Source organism: Cynoglossus semilaevis, chromosome 1 (assembly GCF_000523025.1).
Source record: "Cynoglossus semilaevis isolate Cse_v1.0 chromosome 1, Cse_v1.0, whole genome shotgun sequence".
Classification (NCBI taxonomy): domain Eukaryota; kingdom Metazoa; phylum Chordata; class Actinopteri; order Pleuronectiformes; family Cynoglossidae; genus Cynoglossus; species Cynoglossus semilaevis.
This window is the reverse complement of record NC_024307.1, coordinates 27313756-27332190: the sequence shown is the minus strand read 5'-3', so window position 1 is coordinate 27332190 and position 18435 is coordinate 27313756. Positions and strand designations below refer to the sequence as shown.

The 18435-nt window shown below is 42.8% G+C and overlaps 3 protein-coding genes across 3 annotated transcripts; 1 reads left to right on the top strand and 2 right to left on the bottom strand.

Moving 5' to 3' along the window:
• Window positions 1–1337: 1337 nt before the first annotated feature.
• Window positions 1338–2948, bottom strand: smim20 (small integral membrane protein 20). Its single transcript, XM_008322841.3, has 3 exons — window positions 2736–2948; window positions 2111–2167; window positions 1338–1539 (listed from the first exon to the last, which is right to left on the bottom strand). The coding sequence occupies exons 1-3, from the start codon at window positions 2839–2841 to the stop codon at window positions 1496–1498; spliced, it is 207 nt and encodes a 68-aa protein (XP_008321063.1). The 5' UTR covers window positions 2842–2948; the 3' UTR covers window positions 1338–1495.
• A 1969-nt stretch (window positions 2949–4917) lies between these two features.
• LOC103388626 (uncharacterized) lies at window positions 4918–9231 on the top strand. Its single transcript, XM_008323692.3, has 8 exons — window positions 4918–5135; window positions 5580–5651; window positions 5744–5815; window positions 6153–6385; window positions 6468–6531; window positions 6988–7153; window positions 8184–8381; window positions 8939–9231. The coding sequence occupies exons 1-8, from the start codon at window positions 5094–5096 to the stop codon at window positions 9064–9066; spliced, it is 975 nt and encodes a 324-aa protein (XP_008321914.1). The 5' UTR covers window positions 4918–5093; the 3' UTR covers window positions 9067–9231.
• A 2047-nt stretch (window positions 9232–11278) lies between these two features.
• Window positions 11279–14300, bottom strand: LOC103388007 (low density lipoprotein receptor adapter protein 1). Its single transcript, XM_008322853.3, has 3 exons — window positions 14045–14300; window positions 11778–12465; window positions 11279–11635 (listed from the first exon to the last, which is right to left on the bottom strand). The coding sequence occupies exons 2-3, from the start codon at window positions 12373–12375 to the stop codon at window positions 11550–11552; spliced, it is 684 nt and encodes a 227-aa protein (XP_008321075.1). The 5' UTR covers window positions 12376–12465; window positions 14045–14300; the 3' UTR covers window positions 11279–11549.
• Window positions 14301–18435: the final 4135 nt, after the last annotated feature.

Below are 18435 nucleotides of genomic sequence, written 5' to 3'. Positions count from 1 at the left end.
ACGAAGAACATTTAGTCCTGAAAAAATGAACAGCCTCAGCAAAAAGAGTTCAAATAAGTTGCAAATATAAAAAAATTGGCAAAACCCAATTGTATCTGCCACGTTGTTTTGCACTTGTAATGACATTTTGAGTACGGTAACAAAGAGCTTATGTTGTTGCGTTAAAGTGCATTTTTCCTGATGTGTGACACAGCGTCATATTGAGAAAAAGCTGCAGGGCCTGAAGCATAACCTGTTATATACTTTCACAGTGAAAAAGAAACACGGCTCGAGTGTCAGTCTTTCTATGCGAGTGTGAGTGTGTGTGAGGTGACGCGTCCCCTGAAGAATGCTGTTCTCTTCCTCTGGCCCGTGGCTTCAGTTTCCCCTCTGATTTCTCCTCTTCTTACTTCAGCCCAGGAGCTGTCGCTTGAGGAATCTGGAAAACACCAGCGGGGAATGAGTGGAATTTCTGCTCTTGATTTTTTTCTCCTCCAAACCAACCCCTGAAACCCGGCTGGCTCGGACTCTTTCTCCTTGGCACGACCGGACTCTTGAGTTTTCTCTTGTTTCTGAACGTGGCCCAACAATAACAACCTCGCATAAACAATGGCTCTTGTTGATTATGGAGGGAGGAGTGGGGGTGAGGAGGAGAGAGGCTTCTGCTGGCACGAAGGGTTCCTTAAAGTTGGAAAATTCAGGCTACACGCAGGACTGGGACAAATTTTAGGGGCAAACCTTTCAGAAAAAACTGCAGCATAAACACATGCTTTAGTCCTTTCTTAATCCATCTTTCCTCAAAAAAGGGGGGGGAGCTGGTCAGTGTCAGGAAACCACAAAAGTACAGAGGCAACGGGAAAGAAAATAGGAGTTTTTTTTTTGGAGTTTTCAGCCGCGGAATCGTTAGAGAGTCTGAAGTTCATCCTTTTTCAGGCCTTTGGGCACAAAGTCATGATGCCATTTTCTTTTTTAATTTTTCCATAGAGTCGAACCCTGTGTCTGTGATGTGTCCTGGAATAACTGTCTCTGCACGTTTTTCCATTCCATCCCACACCGTGTCCCGCTTTGATTACTCCTGAATCAACGGAATCAAAATAAAACGTCAAAACAAATTTGTTCAAAAGCAGCGTCGTAAACAAAACCGCCGGACTTTCTTCTAATCACCGACAGGCTTCATTCCACAGAACGACAATTTTCTTAGGAAATATAATTGGTTTTCAAAACATCTGAGATGCACAGAGGACACACGCTTCAAGCAGGGCCTTCAGTGGATAAGTGGAGGGTATGATGCCACCTTGTGGACAAACTTGCTGTAATCTCAAGATTTGTTGCAGGAAGGACTTGAGAGGAATCCCCTGTGCAATGTCCGGTTTATACATTTTTATTTTTTTTATTAATAAGACAGACATGGAATAGTATTTACATCAGAACTCTGTTGACTCACACACTTTAATTAGACATGGAATAAAAATGTTCTCTTCATCCAAACACCAGCGTGTTGCAGGACATTTTTAAATCATTTGTTGTTAGGTTTGAAAGGATCAGACCAGATCTTCACACCTGCGGGTCAGAAGAGACTAAACGTTAGCTGGATGTTCTTGATGACATCAGGAACATCCAGCTTTGCATTTGACTCAGACTCTGTAGAAGAGCTCACCTTCTACAGAGTCTGAATCAGGCACAGAGGCATTAGCTCTAGAAGAGTAATACTACAGTAACAAAAACTATTACTCTTGACTGTAAAATCTCTTAAACATTGTATAATGTTGTGGTATCTACACTTAACATCTGCTTGGCTGAATTGCAAAACAGACTAGGGTTAGGGTTACACTTAAGATCTGCTTGGCTGAATTGCAAAACAGACACAGAGGCACTGATAATCAATGAGCAACACTACAGCAAAAGGCCACAGCCATAACGGCATCATTTTAGAATACATTGATGACAAAAAGCAAAGCAACTCGGCAGCAGATGTTGTAATGTGCAAACACCAGAGCGTTAGCTGTAGAACAGCAACACTGAGGTTGAATTAAAGGCTGTTTTTCAGAGAAGTCACCTCACTGCACAGTACACAGGTCAGAGCCACTGTGTTTATGTGTGAAACTCATCTCATTCAATGTCGTGCTCTTACCCACAGGCTGAACATCTGCCTGGTTGATTCCTGCTCGGTTCATCTTCTGGACTTCTCCTAGGAAATAAAACGGTAGGTAAAAGCTGTAGTGGAAGATATTTGTAGTCATTAAAAAAGACTTTTCGCAGGTGCACTTTTATGTCAGGGGTGGCCAAAAGTCAGTCAACCTGAACTAAGTTTTGTTTTGGTGTCAGTAAGTTCATTTGGAAATTTTAATTTCCAATTAAATTTGAAATAAAAGTTGAAATAAACCTTTTAGTAATAAAACCTAACGTGTTCTTTTTCAGCTGCTCCATTCAAAGGCTATTTTGGTCAAACAAGCTGCAGTTTTTCATTATTTTATTTGCAGTATTCTCCGCTATTTAGGTAGTTTACTATATTTTGACCTGTATATATACATAACGTTCTCTTATAACTGCAGTTTTCTTGGTGTGTGTTACTATAGGCTATGACGTAATTACCTTTATGACACATTTTGGATACGTTAGAGCGACTTTTGAATACATGGGTCGTTCGGACACTCCTGTCCGTTGAAGACAGATCGAAATCTCTTACTAAAATATTAATTACGTCCACATATGACATGACGTCAGGCCGGTAACAGAGAAAGAAAGCTATAACTTACTGTACTCCTCTTTGTGTGTGAACGGGTGGAAGAAAATTGGGTAAAAAGCAGCGGCGACAGTGGTGATAAAACCACCGAAAATCCACATTCTCACATTTCTCGACATGTTTGTGCTACATGTGAATAAACTGTCTCCTTCAAACAACGTCGCCTTTTCAAGTCTTTATTTCCGGCGTAAAGGTCATTAAGCTGCGCTTTTTAGACTGTTTTTGATCGCTGTGGGTTTCCGTACGGAGTGATGACGACAGAGTCACGTGCTGCAGCTCAAACAATAACACGGAAGTTTCTACTCTTCTCTACTGCTTGCGGGCTGTGTCCATCATAACAAGTAGTAGTAGTAATACTATATTAATACTAATAATAACACTACCAATAAAAATAATAACAAAAGTTTGTAATCATACAATATGAAGCCGCGGTTGTGTTGGTGTTTTTATGTGAAGTTTTAGATGAGAATAAAACCAATCCAGACTTTTGTGATTCCTCACAGTCTCATGGATGTTGGCTGGGTGTAAAAAAAACGTATCCATGTTCCTCTCAGTGCTCCTTCAGGATTCCATCCCGCTCCAGTCCAATTCAGCTGGTAATTTTGTTGTTTTGCTGACACGAATGTCTTCAACAGGAAGAAGTGGGTCGTGACAATTTTGGTTGATTAGACACCTCTATACCTGAAGCTCTCTCTCCTGAAGAAGCTGTGACCTTGTGGACCATTGAACCATCAGTGCCTCATCAGCGTGGCTCTCAGGCTGCAGAGTAGTCTGTGTTCGTATTCTTCTAATCTTTTACCAGACTGGCCATTAGCTGCTCTGCTCAGTGATGCCTGAAGATCACAACCCACTCCAGAGAGTGGGTTACAGCTTGAAATCGAATTGTCTCAGCCAGAGAACAGTTTTAGCTCAGATGTTATGCATGCACATTTCTGTAGATCATTTGTTTTAAAGACATCTGTACCAAAGATAGGTCCAAACCAATTTTCGTCTACAAATGCTTGATGGCATGGCTATTTTTCTCAGAACCATATCAGACTTGGAATTGATTTTTACACCTCCAGAAATTGCACACCAGCCCATTTCTGAATTGCACACAGCTGAGACTCTTCAGCCGGTACCAAATCAAATTCCCTGATGGAACTGTAGACAAACTGACAAACTCTTAGTTCTGCTTTTCCTGTGTGAGCAGGAAGTTCTTTGAGGCCTGGGAGAAGTCTGACGTCTGGAGGAGCGTTTTCTCACAGGAACCTGGAACATCTGCTGTCTGCAGAGGTGGAAGTGGTAGACCATAGATGTGGTGCAGTGGAACAGAACCCTTCACTGTCACCATCAGGACCTTCTTCCTTCACTCCAGCTCATGAAATGTGTTCTGTGAAGATTGCAATAATGTCCAAAGGTCAGACAGATTTGACCTTTGAGCAATAGAATGTGAGTCGTGGCTGTTTCTTGGTCAGCAGCTGTGACATGTTGTTGCCAAATGATCATTGCTGTTTATTTAAACTGTCTAAATTTAAACATTTATTTTTAAACATGAAGATATTTTCCCATGTTTGTTATTATATTCATTGGCATTCACACAACTATTTTTAAGTTAGCTTCAGAATTGACATTTTTGTCACAAACATTGCAGAATATTCAAAAATAAATTCATTATACAGCTTTAAAATATATCATCTAAAGTGCTGTTGTCAACTAAAAATGCTAGCCACCTTTAAACATGGTGAAGAAATAAAAGAAAATAGCCCAACTTGCGCCAAGAGATAAATGTTTACAAGGCAGCATCTTATGGAGACAGCTGAAGGTCCAGTTTAGCTAAAAAGGAAAAGAAATACACTTAAAAATATAGTCAAATGTAGTCAAAGTAATGAAAATAGCTAAGTCAACAAACACAACTACAATTAGCACAAACTGTTTTAAATTAGTCAAAAACATTTCTTTTTTCAGAATAATTATTAAAAGGCTAACAACATCACCAAAATATCTAGAAATCAGTAAACAACATATCTAGGAGACATTTTATCAGCTGAATTCATTGAATTCACAATATATATATATATATGTATATATAATACTAGTAGTAGTACTAGTGGTGGTAGTAGTAGTAGTAATTATCCTAAACTACATCTCCACTTCATCTCATCTCTCATCTCGTCTGCCTATATGCAGCAGTCATGACTGTTCCACCCCTGGACACCAGGGGGCGCTTATCTTCAACAACATGACATAGCAACGTCACCATCCTCTTTGTCACCATTAAAAGGACAACACCTCAGTGTGAGAGAGTAGCAGGATCACATATCACAGCAGATTATACTTGTCTAGTCGGTCATGATCATCTGTGGTGAGATCATCTGACACTGGGATTAAGATGAGCATGAGCAGCAGCAGCAGCAGCAGCAGCAGCATCAGTGTGAGTGCTTCTACCTTATCTATGTGTAGGGTGTGTATGCGCCTCTGCCGAAATTACATCCTCACAGGAGATTATCTAATCCCAGACCAGGTTCTAAATCATTCTACCATTATTATTTGTCGGTGCTGGAAAAGCAAGGTGTTGGCAGGAGGTGTTGATTCTGTTGCTAGGATACGGTCCTGATCTTCAGAGGAGATGCAGTGATGGTGACGTGACCTGAGTCTGAGCGTTACACATGTCATGTGGACATGATGGTCTTCAGGTCACTCACTGGTCTTCTCCAGGCAGTATCATTGTATTCTGGAGATTCTGTGCTTCTCCACCAGATTTAAACACCGACGACACAGTTCTGTTACTGATGGTTTGAGTTTAAAACAAGATTGCTAAGATTCAAAGTTCTTGAAGCATTACCACAGTTGCATATGTGTGTGTGTGTGTTCACAGAAGAGAGAGAGGGAGCAGAAGAAGAGGCTGCAGCACTTCCTCAGTGACCTGGCTCTGCTGGGGTCATTACAGGTCAGAGCTCAGTTTAATCTGATTACACTTTATTCTATCATTATAAACAACATTACTCACCTTTTTACTTTTTCTACATTTCTGTCTGACAGGGATTTAAATACTTCCAGCCGTGGCTCAGAGGAAAAGAAGAGCTACTGCTGACTGTAGTCAACGAGGACCTGGTCTGTTCCTCACACACACACACACACACACACACACACACACAGACAACTGATGAACACAGTAAAGAAAAAGAAATACATACATATTTAATTTAAAAATAAAAAGGTTGAAACCAGTCAAGATGTTAAAAAAGAGGTATGAATAGTATGAAAAAATGAAAAATATTATAATTTTATTGAAACAATCAATGACATGAAATTATGTAAAAAATGTTATTTTCAACAGTGGCAATAATTATTTTAACACATCCCTTTAAAAAAAGTCAAAGTCAAGTGTATTACATGAAATGTTCTTTTGTTTGAAGCTCACGTCATCTCCTCGTCCGTCCTCCTGCAGGGCTGGTCTTCTCCAGGGTTCTTGGTCTCCAGAGCCTCCTCCTCCTCCTTCTCCTCCAGCGGCAGTGATGTTTCCCACAGCAGCAGCTCTCCCTGTTGTATGGACAGTGGCTGCAGTTCTCCCCTGCCTGGAGAACCTGGAGAACCTGGAGAACCTGGAGAACCTGGAGAACCGGGTGCTCCAGCAGAAAGCCTGTCACAAACACAGGGCAGGAGGCAGACACACAACATCAGGTGAATTCTTAAAGAGCACGAACCAAATAAAAGAAAAAGATTCACAGTAATATTTTCACACCAAAATCTTTTCCTTTCACAGGGAGCAGAGCAGTGAGGAACACCTCCTGCCTGCCTCTCCCAGTGAAAGAGAGATAGCTGTTCCTGTGAGTAATCTTCATCTGTGTCTGGAGTTCATTCATTTATTCCCTCACAGGAAACACCAGCGTGGACAGCTGCGTGTAAATATATAAATATATACTGTACATGTATATTTAGAAATATATGTAAAACACACACACACACACACACACACACATATATATATATATATATATATATATATATATATACTGTATATAAACTACAAATATAAATATACTACTGTATATAAACTACAAATACAAGCACACAAATCAAACACTACAATACCAGGAAACACAAGTGACACAAAATCAAACACTACAATACCAGGAAACACGTACCAGGTAAGTACCAGTACCTGGCTCAACAGTTAAGATATAAAAATATAAATGTCTATGTATTTTTTTATGTATTTTTTGAAGTATCTGCTCAGTGGTATACTTGTTCACTCCCCATCTCCTCCAACCTCCACCGTACAGGAAGTGAACTGCACCCTGTTTCTATTGGCCGGCTACGTCAAGTACGGTCGTCCCTACGCCTGGATCCGCTCCAACCACGAGCGTCTGGTCAACATCGGCGGCACCGACTCCATGGTCAAGGACACGCCCATGAAACTCAAGTCCATAACAGACTGGCTGAGCAGAGGTACGGAAACAAGGAGAAGGTTCCACAGATCCTCGTCTGTTGTCATTGACGACAGCAGCCGTGTCCATCACCCAAGGAGGATTTAGGAGTAAAACACAACCAGTGTTTCAGTTATCTGTGGAATGTCCTGAGGAGGAAAATAAAGGACAGGATGATAGGCAGGTTTTCTTTGGTGAACTTGAACCACATGAACTGCTTATTTCTCTTTTGGTAAAGAGAAAAAATATATTTGATTGGAGGCATCAAACTTTTTTCATTTTTGTAAAAATGTTTGTGAACGACACTAAAAAAATAAGGGTGTAACGTAGCCTACATGTTGCTAAAAAGTTTCCCCAAGTAACATATTCAGACAAAATACAACTCTAAGTGGCTGTGTGTTATTCAAAATAGGCAAATATTTACACACATATAAGATCCAATTGCTAAATTATCCAAAATAGGTAAAGTTAGCTCATAGCTAAAGAAAAATGCTGGTGAAAAAGTTAAACTTTTGCCAAAAATAATGAGAAGAAAGACAAACAATAACTTTTCTCTAAGCAAAACCATAACAAGCAAGTAATCCAAAACATGTACACAGTTGCACAAAGATAACTGAACAGAGAAATGCCAGATGTCAGCACACTGTATCTAAAAGAAAACAACTAAAGGATTCAAAAATGAAGGTTGAAAAAACGGGTCAAATCCAGCAAGCAAATAAATAAATAATAGCCAAACAATTATCACACTATTTTCTAGAGTTAGCTCCATGCTAAGATATAACAACCATGCATTAAATTAAAGCAGAGTCTAATATTAAGTTAAAACTTAACTGAAACTAGAAACATTTGCTGAAAGATGAAAACAGTCAGATGACCCAGGTTTTCAGCTTTATGTTAGCAAATACATTTAGCTTGCAATGAAGTGGTTAAGTACACAAATTAATAAGCAACAAAAAGCTAAAAATGAGTCGAAGCAATAACTAGTGTAAATTAAAAATGTTAACCTTGGTCATATTTGGTTTTCAGTTAAAGTATTCTCTGTGTCTGTGCAGGAATTCGAGTGTGGGACATGGTGAGTGAGCTGGTCTGTCTGTGCACCATCCCCTCACCTTCCAACCCCTTCGCATTGGACACGCGTTACATCCAAAGTCTTCCCCTCCATGAACGGTTCCTGGTCACCGGTGCTCTCCTCAACTTCCTGGAGATGTACGTGGTTTATGGAAACAAGGACGAGATGTACTACGACAAAGGTCAGAGTCTGCTGTCAGGAAATTCAAAGAATTCACCATCGATGGCGATGTTTTCCATCTGTCTGAGATTAATCATTAAATACAGCGGTATAATCATTGTTAGCCAGCAGGTGGCGCTTTTTAGCCATCACCTTAAAGATCTGCAGCCCTCTGCCTTGTCTCTAAATCATTGACGCAACAATTTTAACTGTGAAAACTTAAACATACAACCTAAAAAAGTCCCTGTATAAAAATAAGCAGAAATGTGTGAATAGGGTTAAAAATAGCTAAAAGAAAAAGGTCACTGCAGAAAGTTAAAAATAAGAACCTGGTTAAAGGTGTATTTGATAATAGTAGTCATGGAGAGGTTTGCTGAGAGCTAATTATTGGCGACGTAGTTACAGTATGTGAACGTTTAGCTGCCTTTAAAAGTCTCTCACCCTGATGTCATTTGGCAAAACCTTTAGGAAATATTCCACAGGTCACACACAACCTTTAAAAGTACCGGAATTGGACCTCAGACCACAGTTTGTACTTGGTTTGACATAAATATAAAGTATTTCTCCCCCTGCTCTCAGTGGTCGAGGAGGTGAAGCCTCTCAGACGTCTCCATGTCCAGGCCCTGCTGGAGCTGCAGAGACACAGGGAGACGCTCAAGTCCCAGAGTGACGGGTCTCCACCTCCACCCAATGGAACGCAGAAATGAAGCGTCTGTGCTCATGTTGATATAATGTTCTGAAAATTCTAGGAATCAAGTCACATGACTCCCAGAACCAACAGCAGTCTGAACCTCTGACCCGCTCTGAACCCAAACCAGCCTGGAGCCTGAGAGACTTCTGTTTTCATCAGGACTAATATAACCTGAGAATGGGGGGGGGGGGGGGGGCGGGGGTGTGTGTGTGTGTGTCTTAGTGTTGTGTTTGTGTCTGCATCTTTCTAAATCTGCAGACTTGTTGTCTTTTCCAAATAAAGCAGATTCTAAACTAGCCAGAGATGGTGTAGGGTTTTGAAGCAGCAGTGCAGCTCAGCTCAGTGAGGACACTGCACTGACCTCCAAACAACCACTGTACAAGAGTATTCAACAACATAGAAGAGCCAGCTCCTCAGGGCAGGACTCAGCTCTTCATCTTCATCGGGAGGACAAAGGACAAAGGACACACCTTTGTGGATGAGGATGTACATGTCCTCACCAGAGAAGACAGATGGTTTGAGACACAACCTTTCATCCACCTATAACGTCGTCCTGAGTTCTCTCCACAAAAAAAGTCAACCTCCCTCTCTGAAAACAAGACCACAGTTTCATGCCAAAGGACACCCAGCCAAAAGTGTCGCTCAGGTGAAACCATCAGTCCATAGTCTATGGTATCACTGCCCATTCACACCTCTAACCTGGTGACTTTACATTCCACCCTCCTTAGAATAGGGTTTCACCACACCTCCATCCCCACTTTCTGCAACGACCCTCGTTACAGGTATGGTAAAAAAAAAAAAAAAAAAAAAAAAAAAAGCCCTCAATGTAACTATTTTTGAATTAAATGACCTGGATGACAGAGGACAGAGAACAGAATTTGTGTAAAAACATTTTAATACTTGATAAAAAAAAGTACAAATATAACAATATTATACATATGTACATGGACCAAACAGTACATGGATAAAATACTTCTTGAAAGCAGGCACTTGAACCTCCTCCTCCAGCAGAGACAGGGACAAACAGACAGACAGACAGAGGGACATAGACTGACACACAGATAGTGAGACACAGAAAGACAGAGACAGTGAGACAGAGACAGAGGTGCCATTTGTTAAAAACAAAAAACATCAGTCATCAATAAAACAGCCGATTTAAAAAAATCAGAGTCAGAGGAGACAGAAGCTCGGCCTCAGCTTTGTCACCTGTAAACTACAGACAGTCAGAACGACCGTATTTTAAAAAAAAAAAACAAAAACTAAAAACGCCTATGGCTTTGGATCCATAAGTGGAAGCACAGCAGCATCAGAAGAAAGGTTCTCCAGAGAAACACTGTCCACTGTCGGCTCTCTCTGTTTGGACACACAGGGCTGCCATTGTTTCAGAAGTCAGTGAGCATCACTGCAGAGAAGGCACAAACACACACACACACACACACACACACAAGTGCTGATCCAGAAGAGGGTTCTGTTGACTCAGCAGGTTCTAGTGTTTGGACCCAGCTGCAACCACAGTATTTAAAAAAAACAAACAAAAAACCCAAAGACTCATCAGAACATGACCTGACACGTTCAGGCGTCACTTTAGCGGGGGTTCATTTTTCAACAAAACTGCATTTGATGATGTGCTTCATCTTACTGTGACGTACCAGCAGTCTGTCCACTGTACAGCTTCATATGTGACGTAAACTGAGTGTAGAGTAACAAGTGTGTTCACACCTGGACAGACTGTTCACAGAGGATCACAAAGAGACCAAGTGTCTGCTGAGAACCTTCTAAGGACCATCAGAAGGTTCGTTCATTCATTTTGTGACTTTCATCTCATCATCTCTGAACCAGGTCCAGTAGAACTCAGTGGTTGGTAACGTCCACACCTGTTCAATTAAACCTCAGAAGCCAAACTGTCATGACAAGTGTGAACGCACCCAAAAAACAACAAACAAACAAAACAGGGTTCAATCAAACAGACACAGTCCCATCAAACATGGACACACCCTGAGAATGTTTGAACTAAGGAAATAAAGAGACGCTCAGACATGAGTGCCACTGATGTGCGTTTGTTAAAACAGTCTTTCGAAACATCTGGACTCTCCTCTTTGGCGTCTTCAGCCAGTTCAACCCGAGGTTCATTTGCTCAAAGGCAGCACCAGTATCGGCTGAAGTCTCACTGCTCTCAGCTCTCACGGCCCTTGAATGTTTGGAAGCAGTCGACAACGGACAACGCGGCCCTTGAACGTTTGGAAGCAGTCGACAACGGACAACGGACTAGCTGCCGAGTCGCAGCCTTTCAAGTCCTCACACTCACTGGTTCTACCAACATCCTCTCACCAGACTCACACAGTACAGGTCCAAACAGGGACTTCCCCACCTCCTGGTGCCGACCCCTCCGTTTTCCGTCTTGTCATAATCCCTCCTCCCTCCTCCCTCCTGTCAGTACAGTCACCCTTGAGGTTGTTGTGAGATTGATGCTTTGCAGGGTTTAAAATGGTTCAGAGATGTTCAGTTCCAGCCATCTGACGCCGACCCTCGTCTGGTGATGGCCCTCACGGGGCTGTGGGACACGGACCCTCTCTTCTTCCAGCGGACTGATGAAAAGAAATGAAAAGAACAGCAGGTGAGTGAAGCAGTGGTGACGACTGTGTTTAAATATTAATGAGGTCAGTTTGTCAGCACCGCAGCGCTCACTCATTGACTAAAGCTTTTGGTGTCGGAGGTCGGTGGACTCACCTTTTCCCAGACTGGTTGGCAGGGTGGAGTTCTTTGTACTGTTTGGAGAGTTCAGCGACTCCTCCGCTCGTTTCGCTTTCGTCTCGCTGGCTGGCAGCGTCGTCGATCCGTCCTGTTGCCAGTCGCTCAGCGCTCGCTGGAAGGAATCAGCCAAGCAGGCAGTCATGTCCTTGGCCCGCTCTGCTCGGCTGCACCAGAACACCCGACAGTGCAGCTGCTTCCCGTGGTGCTTGCAGATGTACAGGAAGATGTTGGGCCTGTTGGCGTCGGCGGTGCAGTAGGCGATGTCCTGCAGGTACGTCTTGGTGAGCTGCCGCCCGGTGCTCAGCTCTTTGACCTCCACGTAGCGCGGTCGCACCACCAGAGCGTGGTCCTTGCTCAGCTTCTTGCCGTTGGCGATACCGTCCAGCATGTGTTTGATGGCGTCCTGGGCCTGCTCTCGGTCGAGAGAGAAGATTTTCTCGGTGCCCAGGTAGTGGACCTTGAAGAGAGGGTCTCCGTGGGAAAGAGATTCGGTGCGGTCGCGGCGAAAGCGGCGACGAAAAGCCGCAGGAGAGTTTTTGATGGTCTGGACCAGGTGGAAGCTGCCGAGAGACATGGTTGGGCTTCAGCTCTGGGGGAGCAGATGTTTCCACCTTGTTGTCGACCTTCCTTCTAAACAGAGCAGAGCTGCATCCACTGCTCCAGGCTGGAATAAAACAAAGAGCTGGACGTTAACACGTGACAACGTCAAACCGTCATTCCTCAGGAATGAAGACAAACACCGTCACACCTTTGGGACAACCTAAGAACACCTCCTGTCGGCACAACGTGAACCACTGTATGGTAACAATTAAAGTCACCGAGCAGGAAAGGTAACAGGTGAGACTACAAGTCAGAACCACAAACTACAGCCATTAAATATTGACACCGGGCAGCAGGTGGAGACGTGGTAAGACGGTCAAAGGTCACAGAGGTACGTGACACACCTGACTGTGACCTCGCTCAGTCCATGATTATGCAACTGCTGACCCCCCCCCGCTCGCCCCCCCACTAAGACCCTGGACCACATGAGCTCCATTGTGTTTGTGTTTTTTTGATGCCTGTTCTGGTTTCTTGGCCATTCTTTCTACATCCTCGCTGCCTGTTCAGGACTTTCACAGACAGAACCGCCCACTGGTCTGAGTAGGTGTGCATTGTTAGACAAGTCCCGGTGCAGGAAACAGCTTTGACCCCCCACCCCCACCCACCGCCCTTAAATATTTCTGCCACAAACAATGGCATGTTTCTGGGAGTGTGTCACATCAGCAAAAGGAAGAACGTTAGGATCTAAAACCCCAAACCTCCAACCTTCAGGGCGGCAGCCTTCTTTACTCCGTCAACACGTCTATTCCTGGGACGGTAAATAGATGCACAGTGTGTAGATAAGACAACACGGTCTGGGCCGTTGTCTGACAGCTTTTAGACCCCAAAACTGGGTTTGTATTTTAAATCAAGTCTGAAGTTACATCTTTGTTCCAAACACACTTCAGTTGGAGCAGGAATTATTCAGAGGTGACTCTGATGTCATTCATCCTTAGAACTCAGACTTTTTATTTTTTTATTATAGTTCCGTTTCCCAGAATTCAATCTTTGGTTGAAAGACCCATCGAATTACACACAGGTTGCACCTAAAAATAAAAGGTACCTATTTGTCACATTTCTGTAGGACGTTCGCAGCATTCACAAATAACCTAAAGACACTCTTACTGATTAAAGTGCAGATTTTTTTGTCAAACAAATGCAGAAATACACGAGATGAAACACATTCGACTAACTTATGACCACTGTGGCTCAGTGTGTTCTCAGATCTACACATTACTCACGCTCATATGATCTAGAAGCGTTCACTTCATCCAAACCAGCAGTCGATTAATCAACCAGAACGCATTTAATCATTTAAATGACCAACACATATGATTGAAGTTATAGAACCAGAGACAAACGCTGGTCAGTCTAGGCTCCATACATTTCTCTCAGGTGTTCGTTGTATTTCTCAACATCTTCACATTTCTCACACTGTCAAGACTCAAGTACAATTAAACATTTTTTCTTAAAAAAAGACATTTTTCAATTACAATTCCATTACAAAGCCGATTGAACCAACAGGTTCTATTTTAAACAACTCACACTTAGAGTCACAAAACTAGTCGTTAATCAGTAAAATGACTGTGTTTTTTCATGGAAAACGTGTAAACGAGAAGTATTTACAGCACAGGTGCTTTTCCCCACAACCCAGCGGCTCTTACCAGGTCAAACTTCTCCTCACGTGCCTCAGGTGTGAGTCCAGTCCGGCGATACCTGCGGCTCCACGCTGCTGCAAACAGCCGTAAAAATGTCACCGTTTTTCCCCGTCACGGTGGAAAATAAGCCGCAACCACGGGAGTCGAGGAGAGCAGAACCGACAGCAGTACAGACCTCGGACAGACAGTACGCTCCGTGCTGTGTTTGACCTCAGAGTGATTCCCGCAGTCTGTGGACAAGGTTTTTAAACTGAGCGGATGCGCGGGCGCGTCACACACGTGGACGAGCGCTTGTGTCTGCGGGGTGAGGAGAAGGAGGAGGGTGAGGAGGAGGAGGAGGTGAAAACTGTCACGAGGAATTTGTTGGATGAACAAACTGAATGGATTACTATTTACCACCTCACAGAGACAATGACATATGATATTTAACTGACTTAAAACAAAGAGGTCGAAGGCAAAAACATCACGAATCATATTTGAGCAGAAAAACTGTCCACATTATTGGGTATAAATGGAAAATCAGGTGTTGTGGTCTCATATCTGAGCAGGAAAACTGTCCACATTACTTATAAATGGAAAATCAGGTCTTGTGGTCCAACTCTTTTGGCAAAACAAAAGTTTACCAACATTTCTGGTAACTGAGTTACATTTAGGACAGATTAGAACCTATGGGACCTACTGGGATTTAACCAAGTACAATGCTGCTCTCCTCACACCAGTTATAATAGGTTTCAAGGACTTATTAACATGACAACTTGATCAAATGTCCAAACTATTTTTTTATTAACTTTTAAGTTTCATTTTGGTTCAAGGTTTCACATTTTTGCACTATATTTTTGTACTTGTCTTTATGCTACGTTTTACTAATTATTTCTTGGTCAACTTGGCTGATTCTGGCACATTTGAGCTCCATCGTACGTTCACAACGGACTTTTCTCCTAACTCTAAACCATTTTGCTGTTCTTCTATTCAAGAAGTTATTTTTCATTTGAAACCTCTTTATTTAAATGTTTCTTTTCTTGCTTATATTAAACTAACTTTGCCTTGAATAACTCTTTCTCATTGTACAGATTTGACCTCACTTGTGCGTATTTTATTCTTTCTGGAATGAGGTCAGTGTTTATCTCTTAGAAAGAGCAGCAGCAGCGGCAGCAGCAGCAGCAGCAGCAGCAGCAGCAGCAGCAGGTTAAAGGCTAAAGAAAGGCTAAAGACGTCTCTCTGAAGACCTTCGTTGTCTCCACCCTGATCCCTCAACACTACATCTTTCTTCTCACATCTGTGCCTTTGGAAAATCTGACATCATTCCAGGAGCCCAGGACAACAGCGTTCCAGGTAAAAAGTTCCACTTAAGTTGGTTAGAGCACATGAGAAGTGTCAGACGGAGAAAACATCTGAAACCCACTCCCTCTCTCACTGCGTCACAGTCGGCTCTAATGAGGATCACTGGCTCAGGTTGGCTCCAAGTAAATATTCCGGGCCATTCTGGGAGAGTGAAAAGTGTTTCCATGTGTGTGCTGGGCTGGGTGTGGGCACACGAGGGGGAACAGTAGGGCTCCTGTGTTTCTCTGGGTATGGACCAAAAACAGTTAGACTCTGAACGTCACACTGGCCCCGGAGCCTGGTGAGACACACTGGAACTATTCTTAGGGTACCGGTGACATAACGGTCCATCTCAGACAGGTCGCCCCGCCCCCTCCACAACTGCCGTCAAGAACAGTGTCAGCATCTGAAGCAGAGCAAATGTGCAGCTGCAGCCCTGGTACTGAGACACGTTGGTCTGCAAACACAAACACAAACACTTCCTGACCCACTTTTTGGTCTTTCTGCCTGGTCGTGCTTCTTTTTAAAGAATGACTTTGGTTCTAAAAGAACAAACGTTCAAGTTCTTGGCGTCACACAGATATCAGTTGTTTGGCCTGCGTCAGACTCTCCAACAGTCGTAGGCAGCGCTAACGTCAGCTCCAACATCAACAATTTCTCTCTGCACCTGCTTTTAGATAAAGGCTGCAGTACTGTGCTTCCTATACACTCTAGGGGGTGCTATATAAATCTGATTTGTCAGTAGAAATGTCTACATGAAAAAAAGATCTGATTAAGTCATGTAATCTGTGAACCACTAGTCCATGACTGGTGATCTGCTGCGTCAAAGTTACTGCACATGACATTGCAGCTAAAAATGGCACAGAGCCGCAACGTTAGCGAGAGCTGCACACCTCCGATAGAATTTTCATGTATCGATGTCTGGCTGAATATGGCAGAGAACACAACTGTTCACAGCTGCAACAATTCACTCCACACACATGAATGACCAGCCCAGAGCTCCAACACTTCGTGCTGCCGTACACCACCAGCATGGTTCTAATGGCAGCTCTCTGGTTAACATTCTCACTGTGAAATGACAACATGCTACCTGCTATCTACAGCTGCTAGCTACCTCATGACCTTCACATGACTTTTCTGACAGCAGTCAACAACAAGGATGAAATACTAAAATATGTGCATGTCAATGTGATGTGGATTTGATGTGAATGTTCGAGCTTGCTACTTTAGTTAGTATAACGTAAGAATAAACTTCTCCAGGCCTGGAAGTCTTCAAACACTTCCTTATTGACATGTGTCAACAGCCGGGAGGGAGCCAGAAAGACATCCATTCAGCTTCAGCTGCAGATCACAATGATCATAATTCATTTTAAATAAATGCTAACTAAAGCTAAAGTTGATAACCGCTAACTTTAAGCAATTAAAGTCAACTAAAGGTCATAAGAAATGTTGTTACTTCCTAAAATGTGTCTTCTGCTGTACTCCAGGCTGATTTGTTAGCTAACACTGGGATGTCACGCTAGCTGTGTGGACAGACTGACTTTGTGGAAAAACACCACAAAGTCAAAAACTATACAGCTCTTTTTGTAGGCTAAAGTTTATAGCTTCACCCAGAAGATGGATTTGTCCACTCTGTTGATCACTGTCCTGACTTTTATAGCCATGTTATGGTGTAATCCATCAGTATCACTGTCAGGTTTATGGTTCAAAAACATCTAGTACTGAGCAGTATACTGGAAGTGAAGTCGAGACACATGCAGCGATATAGTTAGCAGGAGATGTCATCTAAAGATCACCTGACTTCTTACCATAAGTCAGAATGGCATGTTTGTGTTCTGGTGTTCCCGGCAGACTGGGCTTCATATTGTGTTTGCGGTACTACAGCTTTAGCATAGAGATAAATAAAAAAAAGAACAGAGAGAACTATGAAGTATATGAAAGAAAGCAAGAAAATATTGGCTCTGATGGAGTTTTATTCAGTCAGTCAAGTCAATGAAGTGACTGTGGTTTCTACACAGAGCAGACAGTTCTTATACCAATCCTTCTGTGCTGCAACAGAGCCAATTAGCATGTGAGCTAACAACAGCTAACCAAAGGTAACGCCACATGTCTTGGCTGTTCAGGAGGGTTTTTTAAACAGCTACTAGTTTAAAATTAACACATTTAATGGGTCATCACAAAGTGGCTAAAGAGTTCTGGGTCAGGCTGTGACATATCATGATGAAACAAACATTTCTGTTATTTTTGTAGATTGTAAGAAGTGCACTGAAATGAATGGGCCACTAGATCCCTGTCACGCAGGCACAGAGGCATTAGAGGTCTGCAACACTGCAATCAAAAATCAGTGCATCATTTCAAAGATCTGCCTAAAGGAGGGAGTAACCCAACAGGGATTTTTCTGTTGGGTTCAAAAGTACTGCTCTGTACTGAAAAGTCCTTTTTTCAACAAAAGAAAATGATGTTGGTGAAACGACCGCCACTCCTTTAAGTGGAAAAAGGAAAAGGGTGGTGCACACAAATACACTACACGCATGTACTGCATGAAAAGCTCCTTTAATGGAGGTGAGGTCAACATTGACCTTCAACCAAAACAAAACCACAGTGTGCTTTTAGCAGGAAGAAAATCTGGAGACAGCCCAGTCCGAATGTTAACCCCTAACCTGAGCCCACCAGTTACTGTCGGGTCTCTCTATCAGGCTGTTCTGCTGAGTTTCCACCAGGTCAGGAGAAGAGCAGCTCTGCTAAGATTAGCAACAGAGCAAACAGATAATATAGAAAGTAAACAGACACTGTATGAACTCCCGTTGACTCCCAGACACTTCTCTTTTCTATCTTAAGAAAACTGCTGTAAATCAAAATACGTTACAACAACTGTGGCACTGAATTCACACACGTGCACGAGCGCGAGCACGAGCACCTTCATGGCAGACGTGAACGTACAGTACTGAGTCAACATTTCTGGATAATTCCAACACTGAACTGTTCAACTGCCAGAGCTAGAAGAACATGACAGACTGTCCCTGGCACTGATGCATCAGAGTCATTATAATAAACCAGTCTGGCTCAAAGGCCCCGCC